The 18,818-nt window shown below is 37.4% G+C and overlaps 1 protein-coding gene across 1 annotated transcript in view; it reads right to left on the bottom strand.

The window, feature by feature from the left end:
* Positions 1-3,295: 3,295 nt before the first annotated feature.
* The window catches only part of LOC139114224 (cation channel sperm-associated auxiliary subunit beta-like), a 38,321-nt gene continuing 22,798 nt past the window's right edge, over positions 3,296-18,818 (bottom strand). Inside the window, exons 16-23 of the mRNA XM_070675803.1 lie at positions 13,901-14,031; positions 13,239-13,289; positions 12,428-12,730; positions 11,681-11,817; positions 5,841-6,044; positions 5,227-5,337; positions 4,325-4,434; positions 3,296-3,394 (exon numbers count right to left, since the gene is read on the bottom strand). Of these exons, the coding sequence (XP_070531904.1) occupies positions 4,369-4,434; positions 5,227-5,337; positions 5,841-6,044; positions 11,681-11,817; positions 12,428-12,730; positions 13,239-13,289; positions 13,901-14,031 (1,003 nt within the window). The 3' untranslated portion in view covers positions 3,296-3,394; positions 4,325-4,368. The remainder of the gene's footprint in view (positions 3,395-4,324; positions 4,435-5,226; positions 5,338-5,840; positions 6,045-11,680; positions 11,818-12,427; positions 12,731-13,238; positions 13,290-13,900; positions 14,032-18,818) is intronic.

Consider the following 18,818-nt stretch of genomic DNA (forward strand, 5'->3'; position numbering starts at 1 on the left):
TGTTAAAATCACCATTTTGCAATATTCATTCAATTTTAATTATTCCTTAACCTAAGATTAAAATGTTGGTTGAGTTAAGTTTTTTAAGAAGTTTTAAGTTGTGATAGAGACGTTATTTTTTATGCAAATGTATGCAAATCATCCGATTCTTGCTCATCTAATGCTGTTCAATATTGCATTCACCTTCACATTTTCTGAAAAAAATTATTTTTGAATCTAGTCTGCTTGCATGTGGCATTGTCTTTTCAAATTATTCAGCGTATTTATGTTAAAAATAACTTGTATCTAATGAATATGATTGGTCACAAAGTCAAGGTTCTCAAGGCAGAATATCTTCCGCCTGATCACATGGCTGAGTGAATGATACTACTGATTACGTCTCATGTCTTTTCAAAAAAGAAAACCTACATCTATTAAAGAATACTAGTATGCTCAGGTACTTCTGATGCTCAGTTGATAAGGGCTTGTAAGTACAAAATCACATGGTTTCCATATACTGCACTAAATTTTGCAACTAGACATACAGATCAAATTATTAAAGCACAAAGTATGTACAATTTATGAAAATGGGGAATAAAACTCAAGTACATGCAGGCAACTGTGATGAAAAACTAATTTATTGAACTGACAAAATACTGGTATGTACAAAACGATATTGAATTGCATCACCATTTCTTGATCTCTTGTGTACATCAATCATTTTGTAATATTTGTTACAGGTACTTGCAAATAATTTTACAATACAAGCAGAGTGCTCATTTAACAAATCAATTTGAACAGAAAACTTCATCAATGATTGGATCATTTGAATAACACCTAATATTCACAGATATAATATTTACAGCACATCAAAATGACACAAGAATGCTCATCTCACTGATGACAAGGTACATGTAGACATGTTAGCTTTACATAGAAATTACTTAATCTGACCAAAATTAAAATATACCAGTGTGAAAAAGTCTTTATTTTTATTATATGAGGTTTATTGATCATTCACTGAAGCAACATTTCCTTGTCTCTCTGATGAACAGCAATAGCTAAGCAGCATTGCAGACTCTCTCACAGCCCCTTTGTTTGCTACGCAGGTATGCGCCCTCACAAGTCTTTCTAACAAACGACGCTCACAGAGTCAGCCGTGCTATAATGTTACCCGGCTCACTGAGCCGAGCTTTGCTTGGCTCAACTGCTGAGGGTGCTAGTATGGACCCTGGCGTAGTCGGCGAGGGGCTGTGAGAAAGTCTAAGCCATGGCTAAAAGGGTGAAAGAAAGCCCATATGGTACAAATATCTTTGTTTGATTTTCTTTGGAATGCTGAAAACTCATACACTCCAACCACCCATTGTAACTCTCGAGAACATATAATTCTGGTTCAAGCAAGGTGTTAAATATAAGCCTTGCAAAGGAGAAAATTTCATACCATTGGTTTTCAACATTTAGAAAACCCTCTCCAGTCCACAAATGAATTCCAGTTATTGGTACTGGCAAGCCACTGTCTTAAAGAATTACTTTACCATCTATGGAAAAAATTGACTTACATCTTAGTTTATCTACCTGTAACATTGTCAATGTCTATGACAAATTATGATTTTCAATATTTTGGATATGTTTTGATCTCTTTATTGGAAAGTAAATTTAGGGTACATTACCTAAAGGTTGGGTAAACTCAAGGACTTTTTGAGGTCCAAAATACCATTTTCAAGATATCACTTTACATATTTTTACAACATTACAACCAATCATCTACTTGTTTTCCAAAATTGTGGGTGGATGAATGATCAATTAAAGGACTTTCTGGGAGAGTATTAATCCAGATAACGTGTCTGTAATATGCTAATTCAACTGCTGTTTAATACTCAGTGATTTTCACATAGACCCTACAGGACAGCATTTTTTGTAGGGTCTATGATTTTCATCATAGTTTTCTCAGAATCATGGCCCAGGCAGGATAATTAACTGACACTGTAAAACAATTAAAAATGAAAGAATGTCATAGAACAAAGAACAGTTCAACCTTTAATTGTCACTCAAAATAACAGCAAAGTGACTTAACAGTACATTAATATTCCATTTTTCTTTGAAAGAATTGTCAGTGAAGTTTTTGACACCTGGAGCCAATCCTGATTGTGCGATGTGTGTGGTGGTTATGCAGATACCACAGATATATGACGAAGAGAATTCCACCAATCAAAATGCTGACAGAGACGATGACTATCATCTGTAGTGGATAGGGTAGAACAGCGCCATCTATGAACACCTGGAACAGAACGACAATTAACCAATGAAACCAATGAAATGAAAGATCTTAATTTGTCATAATTAAGTAACAGAGACTGTAACTTTTACATCAAATTGTTCAGCATTAGTTTCCCATAAAAAGAAATGATAAGATTTGTTTTCCTTACCAGAAATTCATCTTCAAGTTCACAGTATGAGAAGCCAGGGATCACTTTGGCTCTGAAGTGATACAGACCTGATCCCTGTAAGAAAACGGTATAACAACAAGTTGAAAGGAATATGACACATGACTATATCTCATGTTTCGTTATGTGCATACCAAATATTCTCCCCGTCCAGACTTTTATTTTGTTTTTCGAGGAAAATGAAAGTTTTGTATCATTTTAAGCAGCAGTTTTTACAACGTGGATTAACAGATGTGCTGCAGTTGCTGTGATGCAAGCTTGACGTTGAATGTGAATCAAGCATATGATGGTGAATACAACAGACATCCTATATCATGTACTACATGCTCATAAGGATTGCTGATAATTTTCTGAAAATTGAATGCGATTGAAACAGATTATGGTAATCTCTCTCCAAATATATTCAAATCTTTCAAAGGAGTAATGCTTTCACAGCTATTTTGTTGAGCACACCAGGCTAAAGGTACCGGTCTGCACATGATGCATAATGCATGACTTGGGAATATCTTGATTTTGTCTGACATGGTTAATCATCATGATTTTGAACAGTTTGCTGGAAAAATGTTTATATTTTTACTGTTTTCTTGAGGTAATATACCAACATATTAAGTCCATGGACCAAAACACAGAAGTTGACACGTATAAAGCTACCGTGTCCCTGTTATTACATTTTGGTGCAAATGCAAAAACACACAGACATCAAGGAATATGGAGAAACCTGTAAGGGATGATATAACTTGTAATATATTACCACAGTACTGATAAACTGTAGTCATTGCCCACACACCAGGCAGGTGTATGTTGACCCAAACATGATATATTTTATTTTAACACCTGGCATGTTGTCTCCGATTAAAGCCATTGTTGTCTTACCTGCATGATAATTTTAGCTGTGTTAGGATCCAGGTACTGTGATCTGTTTACTAGTCTGTCATCTGATATCATGGCATCCAAGCTAGGTGTCGGTGTGTCTGAAATATATGGAGAATACTATATGACTAAAATAACAGTCTCTGTCTTTTCCAAATTTAGCCTTATAATTCTATTTTTAACTAATTGCTAACTTTTTCCAAATTTCAGAAAATGATCAGTTTGGTAAGGTGTGCAAGCATAACTATAAAGCATGCCAATCACAAAGAGGAAATATCAAAAGTGTCAATGCCTTTTATACAACACTTACTTTGCACAAAATAGTCCTCTCTGCCATTGACTTCCTCCAATGTGATCACATACGGTGATGTCATCAACACTTCTGTCTCCTCTGTATGTAGGAAGAATTTGAGTGGCAGCTTGCCTGACGCCTGTCTTACCCTGTACACCTATGATGTGAGTAAAGCAATGTCCACTGTTGGTTAGACTCACAATAATTCTTCAACAGTTGTAATGAAATATACGAATTTTATGACAACAGGTGACACTGTTATATCTTTAAATCAACCTTTTACCACCATGGTGTGACTGACCATGATATGGCTCATTGTTATCAATGGTGATTGTGGATCTGTTTACAGTGAAAAAGGGGTGAACAGGTAAAATCTGAGGGGCAGACTAAACTTGATTTACATGTTAGGTACTTAGAAACAATGATGCAAAATGTTCATATATATTAATATTTACAGATGACAAAGTAAACACATGCTTGAATAGATAAAAGAGAAGAATTCTGTGGACTGGAAAATTGTATTGAAAAGTGAATATATAGTGCGGTTTACTTATTTCAGAGCTGATACTTCCCTTCATTAAAAGCCATATGTTTATACTAAACTGATCACCGAGTGAACTTCATCAATCAAAATTGTAAAATTCTAGAAGGCATGTTACCACTTATTCACTTTTTAAGACAGGAAAGTAACAGTTATACTAAATGATGTCGATTTGGTATAAACAAAGTATTCACTTACCCTCTGTTTACAATCTGAATACTTGGCTAAGTTGGAATATCTCATCATGTCTGTACAGTTACACTCGTCTTGGCTTTGTTTGCCAGCACACTGCTGAATCTCCAACTTTCCTGTCAACCAGATGGAGGTAAAGCCAAAATTTGTAAATTTCACTATAACAATAGACCACCCCATAATCTTAATAAAGAGATATTAAAATATATCTGGATGATATAAGAGGAGAGGAGAGAGGGTGGGGCAAATCTGGCAATCTATATATCAGATGGAAAAAGTAAATGAACTGTGACTACCATCCCCCGCCCCCCCCCCAAATCCCAATAACCTAAATAGATATTCAAATACACCTTGGAAGTAATTGAAGGGGAGGGTGTGAGGTCTGTCTGGAAATGAAAAAATTAATAAATCAGATGGACAATGTGAATAAACAGTGATTCGTCTGTCCAACTGACTTTCTAACAAAACAAATATGTAAGTCCAGCCATAGAGGAATTAGGTAATCTTCAAATTGCTGATATTAGATGGCTGTTGGTGTAAAAGAAATGTAATTTATTTGAGTGTCACACTCAAATAACATTATGGAAAAAACATACAAAAGACATGTCAACCAGAGGGTAGAAAATCACATGTACAAGCTACTACTTCAACATCTAAAAAACCTGAATATAAAAACGTACCGTACATACATGTACACAATGTACTGGCATATTGTCATATACATTGAGAAATATTAACACCATTTAATACTCTAGCCACAAAAACTTGGGATAACATAGTGTTTAATACAGTGGTTGGACCTATACACAGGAAAATGGGGGTGAAAAGGTGAAATTAGGGAAAGGGGATGAGAAAAATGTATGAAATGTCAGTCAGTTTTGGATAAGACAGGATGGAGATGATCTTACCTGAGATACATGGAACATGCTTCTTGGTATTGCCTTGCTGGGATCTACATTGTATACATGAGGACTCATAGGGATTGCAATGCCATATTTCGATGGTGGCCGATAGTTGACCTTGATAAGAAAAGAGAATTCATTGGTTATGTGCAATGAACTTGACATAGGAAAGTAAATTCCTGATCTGCCATAATAACAAAAATCATGACAGGTGTAACATTGACTTTCTAACCTGTGCATGGTACATTATATATGCAAACTTACAAATCAATCAATTAAAAATGCTCAGAAAAATTGTGTATACTTTACAAATATTTCACCGAGAACTTATATGCAAAGTATGTGAACTCTCAACTTCTAAAGTGTGATTGAGTTTTACAGAACATGAACAAAGTGTTTCTGAATAATTCTGCATAATTTGGTCATCAGCGACTTCTATACACCCACAGTATTTCCATAGCCTTATGCTGACTTAAAAGTAAATAAGAAATAAGACAGAGGGTGATAGTGATACAATTACTGACTCTAAGATAGAGAGGGAGAGACAGAAGCAGACAGATAGACAGCCAGACAGAGACACAGACAGACAGAGAAAGGCAGAGCAATAGTACAACACTAACCTCCAAGTCAAAGAGCAAAGGTCTTTTTCTGAATGTATCATCTTTAGGATTGCCGTGCAAATAGTCTTCCATAGAGATGACATAGGGATACTCATATCGCAGTCTCTTACCAGGAGGGCATGAACACAGTATTGTTACAGTGTAGGATGTCTTTGGGCATTTCAGTGATGCCTGCCATAGATGTACGGTAACTTTGACCTTCCCCTGAAATAGAGTGGTGAGGTAAGGTGTTGCACTTACACTGCTATCGTCAAGAAAGAATTGGGTATACATAAGGCAAGTATGGCATTGTTAGACCATCAACTTCATGACTGATGATCAACTTGATGATATTTCAAAAGCACAGTGTAGATACATTAATACACACACGGGTCAGTCACAATCAGGGTGCGCTAGAGTGTGTCACTTAGGTCAAAATTTCAAGTTCAAGATAACTGTCCAGTTAAATAATATGTTGAAAGGTTATGGTATGGGGCATATCTTCCTAAAATTTGGTGAAGCAAACGTCATTAGTTTTACCACAGTGCACATTGTTTTATATAGTCGACGCAGTGTCACGGACGCTACAGAAATGTTGTACATGAAACACAAATGTCATAATAAAAGTTTAAACAATGATTTGTTAATGCTTTCTTATGTTATTACAATATAAAAGATGCATATTGACATTAAAATAAGCTATACTTGGTATGATTTACTTAATTTTTCCATGAATAAACACAACCTCAAGTTTAGTGAGAAATACAACAATATTGATCATATTTTTTAATAGGACTTTCAACTTCTCTATGTCCTTCCGCTGGTATGCTGTACTTAAAAGTTTTATTGTCATGAATTAACCATGCTATAGCAACAATATTAATACCATTCAGTGTAATCAAAATGAACTTCTTTCTAAAATATTTTCTATTTAGTATGACATGTAATTTTGTCACGGACGCTACAAAATCAAACTTGAAAGTTAGGTCAATTTGAAATATAAAGAGCAATTAACAATCTGGTTTTTTTCTTCTCTTTTCTCCAAAACCTTCTCTATCAAACATTTAAATTGTGAAAATTGTGTCAAAACATTGACAATTTCTTTAAATTGAACAAGAAAGCTGTAGCAACTACTGCAAAAATCAGTTGGAGTATGTGAAAAATGTCTATACCAGTAATAAACTTCAATATGTCAAAAAACACAGAAGTTAACATTGCTTGTGCCTTAAAGTGTAAAACCAAGATAAAACAAGACACCAAGATCAGGCTAGAGAAACAGGTTGTAAACTTTGACCTGTGGTCACACAATAAAATTTGCTACAATGTATCTGACACACCACCCCAGAAATCCAAATGGCTTGCAGCTGTTCTAACACCTGTCAGGATGGGGCGCACACACACTTAGGTGAGGCTGGAGATCAGAGATGTAATCTGACAAACCTTTGACCATTGTTCTATAATGTATCTGTATTCTCTGACAAGCGGAAAGTTGGCGTCATACTCATCCTCATCCTCAGCCTCAGGGGACACGCGAAAATGAGGATGAGGATGACGCTACAGCGTCAGCTCCACCGGCGTCAGATCCGATTATTATTCCCGAATACGTCTGATGGAATGATAAGTGTAAAAACGACTTTAAAAATGTTCTCCAGGTTCATATCACTTGTAAATGTTAATTAAAACACAGTGGGATTTGCATTTCATAATATTTAGTTACCTCTCCTCTCAATATCCATTTCTCACGTTGTAGTTATAACGCAACATTCTTAGCCCTTAATTTCCTTAAAGTTCAAAGGTTTTATGTTTAATACATTGACTTTTCAGGCCTCAAGTCATAGTTATACAAGTTAATTGTTTGATATGTCCTTTGAATAATTAGGGCTTTCATATCACTTCTCATGGTGGTGATTTTTACACATTTCGGACCATGTATACCTTTTTGCACCAATTTTTGGAAAATCTTAACGCAGAGTTGAGAGGATACCAACAAACACATCCGCTGATCCATGGACTGAAAATTACAAACATTTCCAAAAAACTAGTCCATATGAGATATTCTAATGATTTACCTGCTAACCAGTTTTAGGATTCAAAAGGAAGTTGAGAAAGAATGGAGTTTTTATTTTCTTAAGTTATGGGCGAATTTTATCATTTATCCATCACCGGGGAGCGTAACCTCCGCAATCTTCGGATACGACGCTGAAGCTCAGGCTGAGTAGCGTCATTTTAGCGTCAGCTAGAAAGGTCACCTGAGGATGAGGATGAGGATGAGGATGAGGTCAACTTTACGTTCTTACTCTCTGCCTTCTAAATATGTGAAAGTGGTGGAGACAGAGTTAACACAAATGTCATTTCTTACCCCTTGATTTTTAAAATTCAAAATGTGATAACAAAACAATAAAAGTGGTGGTTATTTCACATTTAGATTGGCTTATAATCTGAAAAACAATGTTTGCATTTTATTGTAGCATCCGTGACATAATGAATTGAAATGGAATACACAATAATAAATGCATATACAGCACAGAATTCATTGTTCTTTTCACTAGAATTCTAATAACATATTCAATATAATTACTGCATTCTTAAAAAAACACAATCTAAGTGTTACAGTTGAGGCTCAACATAACTTTTTGAGTGTTTTATTACTTTTTAAAAAATCAATTTTGTGCAAATTTACAATTTTATGCCTTGAAGACATTTTGTAACCCAACTCCATGTATGTACACACAATACACACTAGTATTTATATGTTTCAGTGGATTAACTGCTTTAAAATGTTTTAAATAGTTATTAATTATGACTATGTAGTAAACACCGTCACGGACGCTACACCGTCACGGATGCTACATTTCCATATTTTAGGAATATTAATAGTGAACGCAAGGGACAGTAATTATATAATTTGTTTATTTAAGGTAGGCACCTATTGACACTTAGGCCTGTGACATCAGATCTTTTATAACTCCTGTTGTCCTTAAGATATGAGTGTGTCACGGACGCTACAAGAAATTCCGACCACAACGATCTCCATTTTGATTTATTCACAAAACAATACAATATGCAATTTTATTTAAATTTTGTTGTATAAAATGCTTGCCATGGATGTTGAGGTTGGAATTAAATTCAATATTACAATATTTTATCCATTTTTCTACATATAAACTAAAGGTATATGTACTTACGGTCATAAAACACAAAAAACATAACGATGTTACAGTTTTGGTAAAAATACCACAGTTTCTGTTCCGATGCACATAATCACATGAAATAACTTGTGAAAGAAAGGTTAGGTATTCTGCAATAACATATGTAAGCTAAAAATTCCACAATTTTAACACAGTGTTCCAAAAAACATTTTGAAATTAAGTACATTTTGAAGTGAAACAGCATAACGCTACTTTTTACAGTTTTTAAAGGCATTTTTGTGGATGTACAACCAAACCTGCACAATATATGCAATATTTCTTTATGTGACCAAGTTAGATACAACTATTACTATTTATTAGAAACAAATAAGCAATATAATATCAGTCTGAATAGCAGATATATGTCCATAACAAATGAAAATCATCTGGCGCACCCTGATTGTGACTGACCGACATTTTGTAAATCTTGAACATCAAAGCAGCACAGCAACAGGTGGTTGATAGTTTTATTTATGCATAAACTGAAACGACGACTCTCTACATGAAACCATGGAGGTAGCTCCAGTGTTCTCCACAAATGAAAATTAAAGGCGGGCGGCTAATTAGCATATGTATTTGCATAATATTTGCATACAATTTACATATCACCAGGGCTATTCACAAGGCACTCCAGTGATGAGATATACTTCTGACATTCTCAATATTTTTCTCCATTCAGCAGTGATTAATGGCAAGCTATACAATTTATTTTACATTTAAATCCTGTCTCTTTACTTTAAATAAATAATAAAACATCAAAAGTGAAAAAAAAACACATTGAACTAATACAAACAATACACAATTTAGTAAATATATTGAGTAAAATATATTGCACAATACCAACATGAAAATTCAAAAGTAGGCCTACATGAGAAGTAATCAGTGTTCGAAATAATCGGTGGCAAATGGTGGCACGTTTTCATGTAACCCTCTGTTACTATATGTTTGTCTGTAGCCGGATTGGTAAAGCCATGAACGTCTTTTTTTTACGTCCATGACAAGTTGACACGGGACTGAATAATGCACTAAGTTACAATGCGGAGTCAGCGGAGCATGCCTGCAGAGAAACATACGTTGACTTTAAAACTCAATTCATAATAAAGGGAGGCCCGAAAAAAATGATACCAAGTATTTCCAAGAGAAAGATTTGAAATTTCATCGACTCTTAGTTCGGCAAACGTACAAAACTTCGACAACTGCGCGGCGTTAGGCTGCCATGCATGTTTGTGTGGAGCACGCTGGCGCACTAGATCTCGATCATACGCGACCTTTGAACTATACAGTAGGCCTACAGAACCGTATGTACGGTACATAGCTGCTGTATTCGGATGATCACACGAATGATGATTTTAGCTCGTGCAGTTTCTTTTTACTTCATTTCATTGTGCCTTTGATATTTTAAAACGGTCACGGATTTTGAAACTTGATCAAATGCAACTGCTTCTCAAAGTCAATCGAATGAATCCATGCAAGTTACGAATGCGTGACAGGAAATGACACACATGGCTTCAACGTCATGTGGACGTACACGGATCTCAAAATGGCTAACTTGGCTCGGATACGCAACGACCTGAGCACGCGAAGTACCATACTTTTTTGCATCTGATATTTGTCTCAACCAATCGTACGATTTTAGCCAGATCTGATCGAAATCACTTTTCCTGACCTTCGGATCCTTACAAGTACGAGACATTGGCGGCAATGGCAGTTGACAATAGCATAGATGCTTTGACTGAGTGTCCGCTGGCAAAAATGCAACACCGAGCCTTCGAGTGTACCGTGTCCGTTGTATGAAATGGACGGTGTCTGTCGGTACGGTCGGCAGCTTAACACATTTCAAGCTTTTTGAATTGAAGTCTTAGCCAGTGTTCATCGGCACTACGGCCGTTTCACATTTGAAAAGCTTGCTGAAATAAGAGCGTGACAAAATCGCCGCTGAGAAACATAGGTCTTCAACCACATTTACTAAAGAGTATCGGCGCCGGCGGATATGAAACAGGATCGGGCGAAAAAAAAATAAGGATCGGGGCCGTCGGGGCCTGGGGAGAACATTGAGGATTGCATGCAGTCGCAAAACAAACCGACAGATGTGTGAACGGTCCCTCTTTATTACACGACGTTGTCAGTTGCTGTCATTTTTATTCAATAGGCTTTCAGATATTGTTCGGACAACTGACTGTGAAAACAGTTTAGGCGACAGAAAACAAAGGTGGGCGGGCGAGATTAAAGGCGGGCGGGCGAGATTAAGGTGGGCGGCGACAAAAAGAAGCCGGGCACACCGCCCGTCAAAAACCCTTGTGGAGAACACTGAGCTCTGCTACATGTAGCTCCATGATGAAACTGAGGGCCTCAGAATGCAAACTCTATTTTTTCATTCTCCTAATTAACTTCCTGATGAGAGCTACCAATATATCACTAATTATGCCACTCTTTGGTCTCTGGGATGGAAAGCGACCGAAAATACAATAGCGCCCTCTAGAGTCACTTTGACAAACTACTCACTACCTGTTAAAAAGGGCAATGAACCATTTGAGATAACAACATCTTACAGAGTGATTCTGGTCGTTATTGCACTGCTAGTAATGCTTTTGTCAGTAATGATACTATAAAAAACAAAACAAAAGAAAAGTAAAAAACAAAACAAAAAAGGACATGAGAAATAAGAGAGCTTACCGGAAAATAGACCTCATGTCTGAGAGTGACAGTTAGCATTTGATAGCCATGCTTATCAACACTGTATCTAGAATCAGTTTTCACCAAGTGTGGACTGCTGACCGTAACATAGAGCAAGGGTTTTGCATCTGGTAGAACTGTTATAATATTAAAAGACATGAATGAGTAAATAAACAGTGAACACCGTCACCATATGTTTCATGCTGAGGTTTCACACAGTGGACAAAAAACGAAGTAAATCATTAATATTTGCATGGAAGAACATACACAATGCGGTTAGTTTACAATGTCTTTGATAAGGCAAGTGAATAAATTTTTCATTGTTTGGTAACCTAGGTAACATTTCTGGTCTCCCTTTCAAATAGAACTAGATTTCGCAGATAAAACTGATGTTAGAATCAAAGTCACATTTTCTTGCTTTGTATTCTTTACACAATCACTTCCATACTCGTCTTGACACAATAGCGAAATATGGGAAAATCTTCACAAAGACTGACAGGAAATCTACCTACTATGGACTTTTATTTTCACTGGAATTCATTTTGGCTGAAAACAGATTTTCATTGTTCTACTGTGATCTTATTTTCACTGTATCTAGTCTGACTACATGCAAAGTATAGAAAATTAAGATTTTCACTTGCAATTGGGTTCCATTTTAGCAGAAAAAAGTCCAAGTGAAAATAAATTCCAAGTGAAAGTAAAGTATTCCACAGTATTGGTGAATGAAGGAATTTCTGCCCAACTTACTTCCATTTTTCCTGATTGCAGACACAGAGAAAGTGAAGTTATCTCCGACATCCAGGTATTGCATAGGATACCTAGATACCACCTCATCAGGAATCAAGACATGCTGGCATTCATCTTCAGCTAGTGTCCAGTTCCGTAGATTATACAGGCGCCATCTAGAGGGCTGAAGCTGAAAGTCAGACTTCAAGGCTGTAACACTCTGTCCAACCATGTGAGTGTTGTTGATGTACTCTGTCAACAGCACACTGGTTTGCCTTGGGGATACAATGGTCTTGCCGACATCATCTGATGACCAACCAACTTCTGCAAACAAGATATTCACCGAGAAATGTGATAATAATGGTGAGATCTACTGGAATAGTTGACATCAAGAACCTCATACAAACATATTGGTTGAAGCATCATTGTTTTGTATGGTGACACTGGAATGCTAATGAGGAAGTTGGGGTGAAAGGTTTAAAGGCTTGTTGACTGTCTGGTACAGAGATTATTTATTGTAGACCACAACATCCTGTAAACTTTACAATGGAATTAATACCAAAGACTAGAAGCCTAAACTTATAATCATCTCTTGATCAAACAAGGAATCCTCTGTACATTCCTGAGGATGCTATTGTGGTCACTTGAAAACCACAGTTATTATACTGTAGTTTTGATCCAGGGCTCACACGGCTTCTTTGCCCTGTTTCATTCTCTTCTAAAATCACAACCCTGTATTCATCAACACTTAATGACTTTAAATCATCTACTATTTAATATCCTGTTGTTTGTAATTTGATACATAGAAAAGTGAAAAAAATAATTCACCCACCTGTTGCATTTATTTCTAGGTATGCTGTATTTCTATTGAACGGGGCTATACCTGTAAGTGTAATCAAAACACAGTGATAAGAAAACTGCATGACTTTGCCTTAAGAGGTCCAGTGCCTACTTTGACATAATGTTTCCATGGGAAATCTTCAGTCATTTTGTTTAGGAATGAACCAATTCCTTACAAATGTGTTTTCTTTAGATGAATTTCAGCAGTAAACCATATTTTGACGTCCACAATCACTGTGTAAACTGTGATCATCCAGCACTATAAACTTTGATTTTACGTGTCAATTAATTTCGACAATTATCAGACTGAGTATATCCCGTACTTGACCTTATTTTACATATCGTAGATCATGCAGACATTTTTGTACAGTCAGGTTGATTTGGCTCAACCAATCTGAACGAAACTTAACTTGGTGGACAAGTAAATTTTAGCTGTAGCAACCTATCAAACAGTATTAGATTGATACACAAAAGTCTGGTGAGAGAAGTGATATTGCTAAACCTTTCCAGGCAAGAAGATCACTGTCTCATCCTACACATGCACACTAGTTAGTTCTGATACACTGTACGTCGCAGAAAGTGAAAATCTTCATTGTTATTTTATCAATTTTCTCTTGAGATAAAATCCCCTTTTCCATAGGAAGCCATACTTACCAAGGCTCTGCATGGTTAGATTTGATGACTCATGTTTCAGAGGAGAGATCACATATCCTTTGATGTAACTTCTAAAGATGTCTGGAGATGGAAACTCTTCCGCTGCTATGATCAAGACCTTACCACCAGAACTGAAATATATATAAGTTATTCCATCAAACTCTTAACATTAGTCAGCAACTTTGATGTGAACTGAAAAAACATAGAAAGTCACATGGGCCATGAATTCTCAACATGCCTGTACTACAGCAGTACACAACATAGAGATTATGGAAATACAGTGCAGGGTTTTACATGACGCGCATTTCTGCGTCCTTTACGCATAAAACCGGACGCAGGACCCCTCAAAAACTAAACCACGCGTCCCTTGGGACGCAGCAATATCTGTTGCTGCTGAACACGTAAAACACATCCCAGTAAACCTTACCGACCCCGTACTTTAATGGAATGCTCCATAGTGCATTGGCCTCCACTGTTTCATAACCAATGGTAACCGCGGAAACAAATTCTATTGCTGTAAAAAGTTACTTTCAAAATGTAAACTGATTCTTAATTGGTCGATTTCTTGTTTGTGTCGATTAACACATGTTTATGCATCAGGGCGGGTCGTGTCATAACAGGCCGATCTGCGAAAGTTTTCGGCGGCCGCAGCAACCAGCACCATGCAGGTTTGGTCGAGGCCGAAACGGCAGCTACGCCATGCGATACTGATACATCAGGTCCCCCGACCAAGTCAGCAAAATTACGAACATTCAACAGAAGTTGACTCAATAGATTTACTATAAATGGCTTCGATATTCTGAAGAGCGAAACGTCATGGAGTGCTGTGTATGTTTGAAAGCAAATGTTACATGCCCGTTCATGGAAGGTTTTTGTAATTTTCAACATTCAACTCTCACTCGTCATCAGGACTCGAAAAGTCGTCTCACAAGCGTTACAATCCTAAGCATGAGGACCGGCAGTTGCAGGGTAAGAGCACAGTTCGAGTGGAGTGATACGTAGCGGTAAGAGTAACGAACTCGAGGCGTACGCTGCACAATTACGTACTGTTTTACCTGATCGCTAAACGTGACCTTCCATGTGATGTATTCACTGACATCATTCATCTGCAGAATCTGAACGGCTTAGACATTGAATATTACAAACGTCCTCAGATAGTTATGGAGTTTGAAGAGTGTATTCAACGTGCGATCGAGAAGTCCCTGATTGATAGCATACATGCAAGTGACGTCATCGGTATAATGTTGGATGAGACTTGTGTTGTGACATTTCATTCATAAGAAACTTGCAATATATGTTCGATATATTCAGAATGGCGAGGCGAATGTTTCTTTCCTCTGTAACCAGTAAATTACAGATGCCACTGCTGCAGAGATCGAAAACGCCTTGATTGAATTTTGACTAGGAAAGAAATCTGTGACGCAGCCGTGAACAAAATATATGGACTAGGAACAGACGGGGCGGCCGTAATGACCGGCCGTTTGAACGGGTTGGGTGCAAAATTAAAAGCCAGAAATCCCAACCTTGTTCAAGTGCATTGTGTTGCACATCGATTGAATCTTGCTGCTTCCCAAGCAGGCAGAGATATTGAATATTGCAAAGAATATCATAATATAATCTATTCATTGTATAAATACTTCACTGACTCTAGTGTGAGATATGACAAATTCAAACTCTGTTGAATGGGAAAGCAAAACGAATTACTGAGGCTACATCTGTTCGCTGGCTGTCGGTCGAATCAGCTGTCAAGATGGTTTTCATCAGTTTTGAGCCAATTGCCTTGGCACTTGCAAGTGACAAAAAAAGGGGGAAAGGCTGATGAGCTGTTGAAGTTTATCTCTAATTCATTGTGTCTGCTATTCACTGCCTTATTGATTGATGTTCTTACTGTCATTGGAATTTTGAGCCTTACATTTCAGAAAGATTCTGTCACCTCTTATATCAAAAAAAGTGTTCAGTCTACTAGGGACACATTGAATAGAATGACTAATGATTCACACACTGTCAGAGACGTCTTTAATGATTTGGATGATGTTCCTGGCAATGGTCAGAAAAACACATACAAAAACATTCAAAATACTGACAATCAGCCACTCAGACAGAGGTTCTGTGATGCAAGAAAAAATTATATCAACAAACTGCTGCAGAATTTAGATAGCAGATTTCCAGATGATGAGATGAATATTCTGGAGTGTTTGATGTGATTCTCAACCCACACAGATATCCTGAAAATGTGGCCAACCTACCTGACTATGGGGTCAACCAGCTTGATCAACTGTTGAATCATTATAACAATACACCAGGTATTGATGCTGATAGAGCTAGGGCACACTTCCTTGTTTACAAACACTTCACAAGATCTCATAGGGAGGCACTGAATTTTGATACGAATATCAAATGCTAAGCTGTTGCTAACTGATTTTACAGAGGAGTATCCTGATTTTGCCATCCTAGCTAAAATTGCTGTTGTCATACCAGTGTCCTCTGCCCCATGTGAAAGGGGCTTTTCAGTACAAAATGCCATCAAACAGAGGGCACGAAATAGACTCAATCCTCAAAGGCTTAATAGACTAATGTTCATCAAACTGGTTGGCCCCATCATAGATGATTTTGACTTCATGAACACTGCTAGGTTATTTGCTGAAGGAGCTGCTGGCAGAGTGTGAACTCAAACCTACTTGACTCGCTAGGTGTCTGCCATTTCAGAGTATGAAATTACTTACCTTCTTGTCAATTTGACAAATTTGAATACTTGTTCAAATTTCACGTTGTGAACTTGTCATTAAAGTTATGAGATAATATCATGAATAATGTTCTTTGAATTGATCAATGAGGGCCCTCAGTATGAACTAGAATTTTCATGTAGGAATTATTTTAGGAAATATGCAACTATTTGCTGTGTGTTTTAATACTAATTGAACACAGTGAAGACCATGGCATTGATAAACTATAAAACATTTTGTGAAATAAATTGGGACCCCCATATTTTGATGTAGGACTCCCATTTTCTAACACCAGGAGTCCCAGGGACTCTCAAAAGTAAAAAGTGATGTAAAACCCTGGACAGTGCATAATACACCCATGGCCACTTTAGTGTTGATTAAGCCTGTCTGGTGCAAGCAGAAATTATGTTTGTATAAACGAAACAAAGTGGTGGTCGGTGTAATAAATGGAAGGTTCACTATCGGCACCCCACTGTTAGGATTAAGATAACGTTCTACTAAAATGTCTCGCCTGCCCAATTCAAATCGATCACAACACTGCACTGTAGACACGCTGTAAGTCTGCACTCCGACGATGAACAGGTATGTAGGAGTATCTCAAACCATACACTCCGAGTTCCAAAACCGAGTCGGACTTGCAAGTCCGAGTACTCGGACTTGCATACTCCGAGTAAACTGCTTACTCGGACTTGTATACTCCGAGTACATGGCCTACTCGGACTTGTATACTCCGAGTACATGGCCTACTCGGACTTGTATACTCCGAGTACATGGCCTACTCGGACTTGAATATGCCGATACGTGTTCCTATAAATGCATATTTTGCCATACCGGTCAAGAAACGATCTGTCGAAAAAAGGTATTTTATTACTCACGGAGTTTACGGCTAGCGCGGATCGATATGTCGAAAATCTGCTCTTTTGAAAAAAAAGAATTTCATTTTCACGATGTCTTGTAATCTGTTGCGCAATTTTAACCACGGTCCCTCCACAAAGAGCGACCGAGATTTTACCCTCAGAAGAAAGCTGCTGCCACGGCCAGCAGCGAAGTTTTTTGAAAGATGACTTAGACGTAACATTTACAGTAAAGCCAATAAACTTCAGGCAAGTCCAGCCAGTTATTCAGTTAGATATCGCACAGTTTCATTAGCAAAATAAATGCATGACATCACAGGTCAAGTCAGGTCATTATTTACGACCAAGTGGTCACTCGCACTGGGTTCATACTATACACGAGCGCACTGTGCTCATTTTATTTTGAAAAATATTAGTTTAATTATTTTATCAAGACATAAATATGCCTAAAATGTTTGGGCAAGTCTATCATGGCCTCACAACGCTAGCAAACCAAGGCCATGACGTCAGAGGTTGACAGGTCATTCGATAATGGCGTCCGTGTTCTAATACATGTAATTCGCCGCGATGCATCGCGGTGATCATGAAACGTTGCTGTGCCCATTTCAATTCATGTATCAAATCAGGATCTGATCCGGTAATGAAACGAAAAGACAAGACAAACTAATAATTTACGTGAAGGTAGCTACACTCGACAACGACAATGACTTGAGCGTGTTGTAGGCTACAGGATGGTATTTTACACAGATCAGAGATCAGAAAGATCGCGTTAACAACTCTTTTCTCTGAGCGACTGAAAGTACATGTACTGTATATACTGTTTGCAAATTTTTATCACAAGATCGAATATTTCCTCTGTTTTTCAGCATTGTTTTTCTATAAGCAAGTGTAACTCGGCGTATTCAACTCCGAGTGCACTCGGAGTATACATGTCCGAGTAAGCAGTTTTACTCGGAGTACGCAAGTCCGAGTACTCGGACTTGTAAGTCCGACTCGGTCTTTGAACTCGGAGTATGCTGTTGAAGGTACTCTTACATACCTCCCAATGAACATCAATATACAACGGTCGCGAATATCATACGGCAGATTGATTGTTCAAAATATAAGACATTGTGGTGGCAATTTGGCATCCAGCGAGGTACCACAAGGAGCTACAAAAAACAAGCAAGCGACCGTTTAAGATAAGCTTGGAGGGAGCCAGAAAAGTTTGGAAGAGATTAACATGTATCAGGACAGGTTCCCTTCAACGCGGGATGAGTTGTGAATGTGAATACATTGTACATGTAAAATGCTACCCCGACTGTACTTTACTCTTACCTTTTCTCTCGTACCAAGTGAAAT

This window comes from Ptychodera flava, chromosome 16, assembly GCF_041260155.1.
Source record: "Ptychodera flava strain L36383 chromosome 16, AS_Pfla_20210202, whole genome shotgun sequence".
Lineage (NCBI taxonomy): Eukaryota > Metazoa > Hemichordata > Enteropneusta > Ptychoderidae > Ptychodera > Ptychodera flava.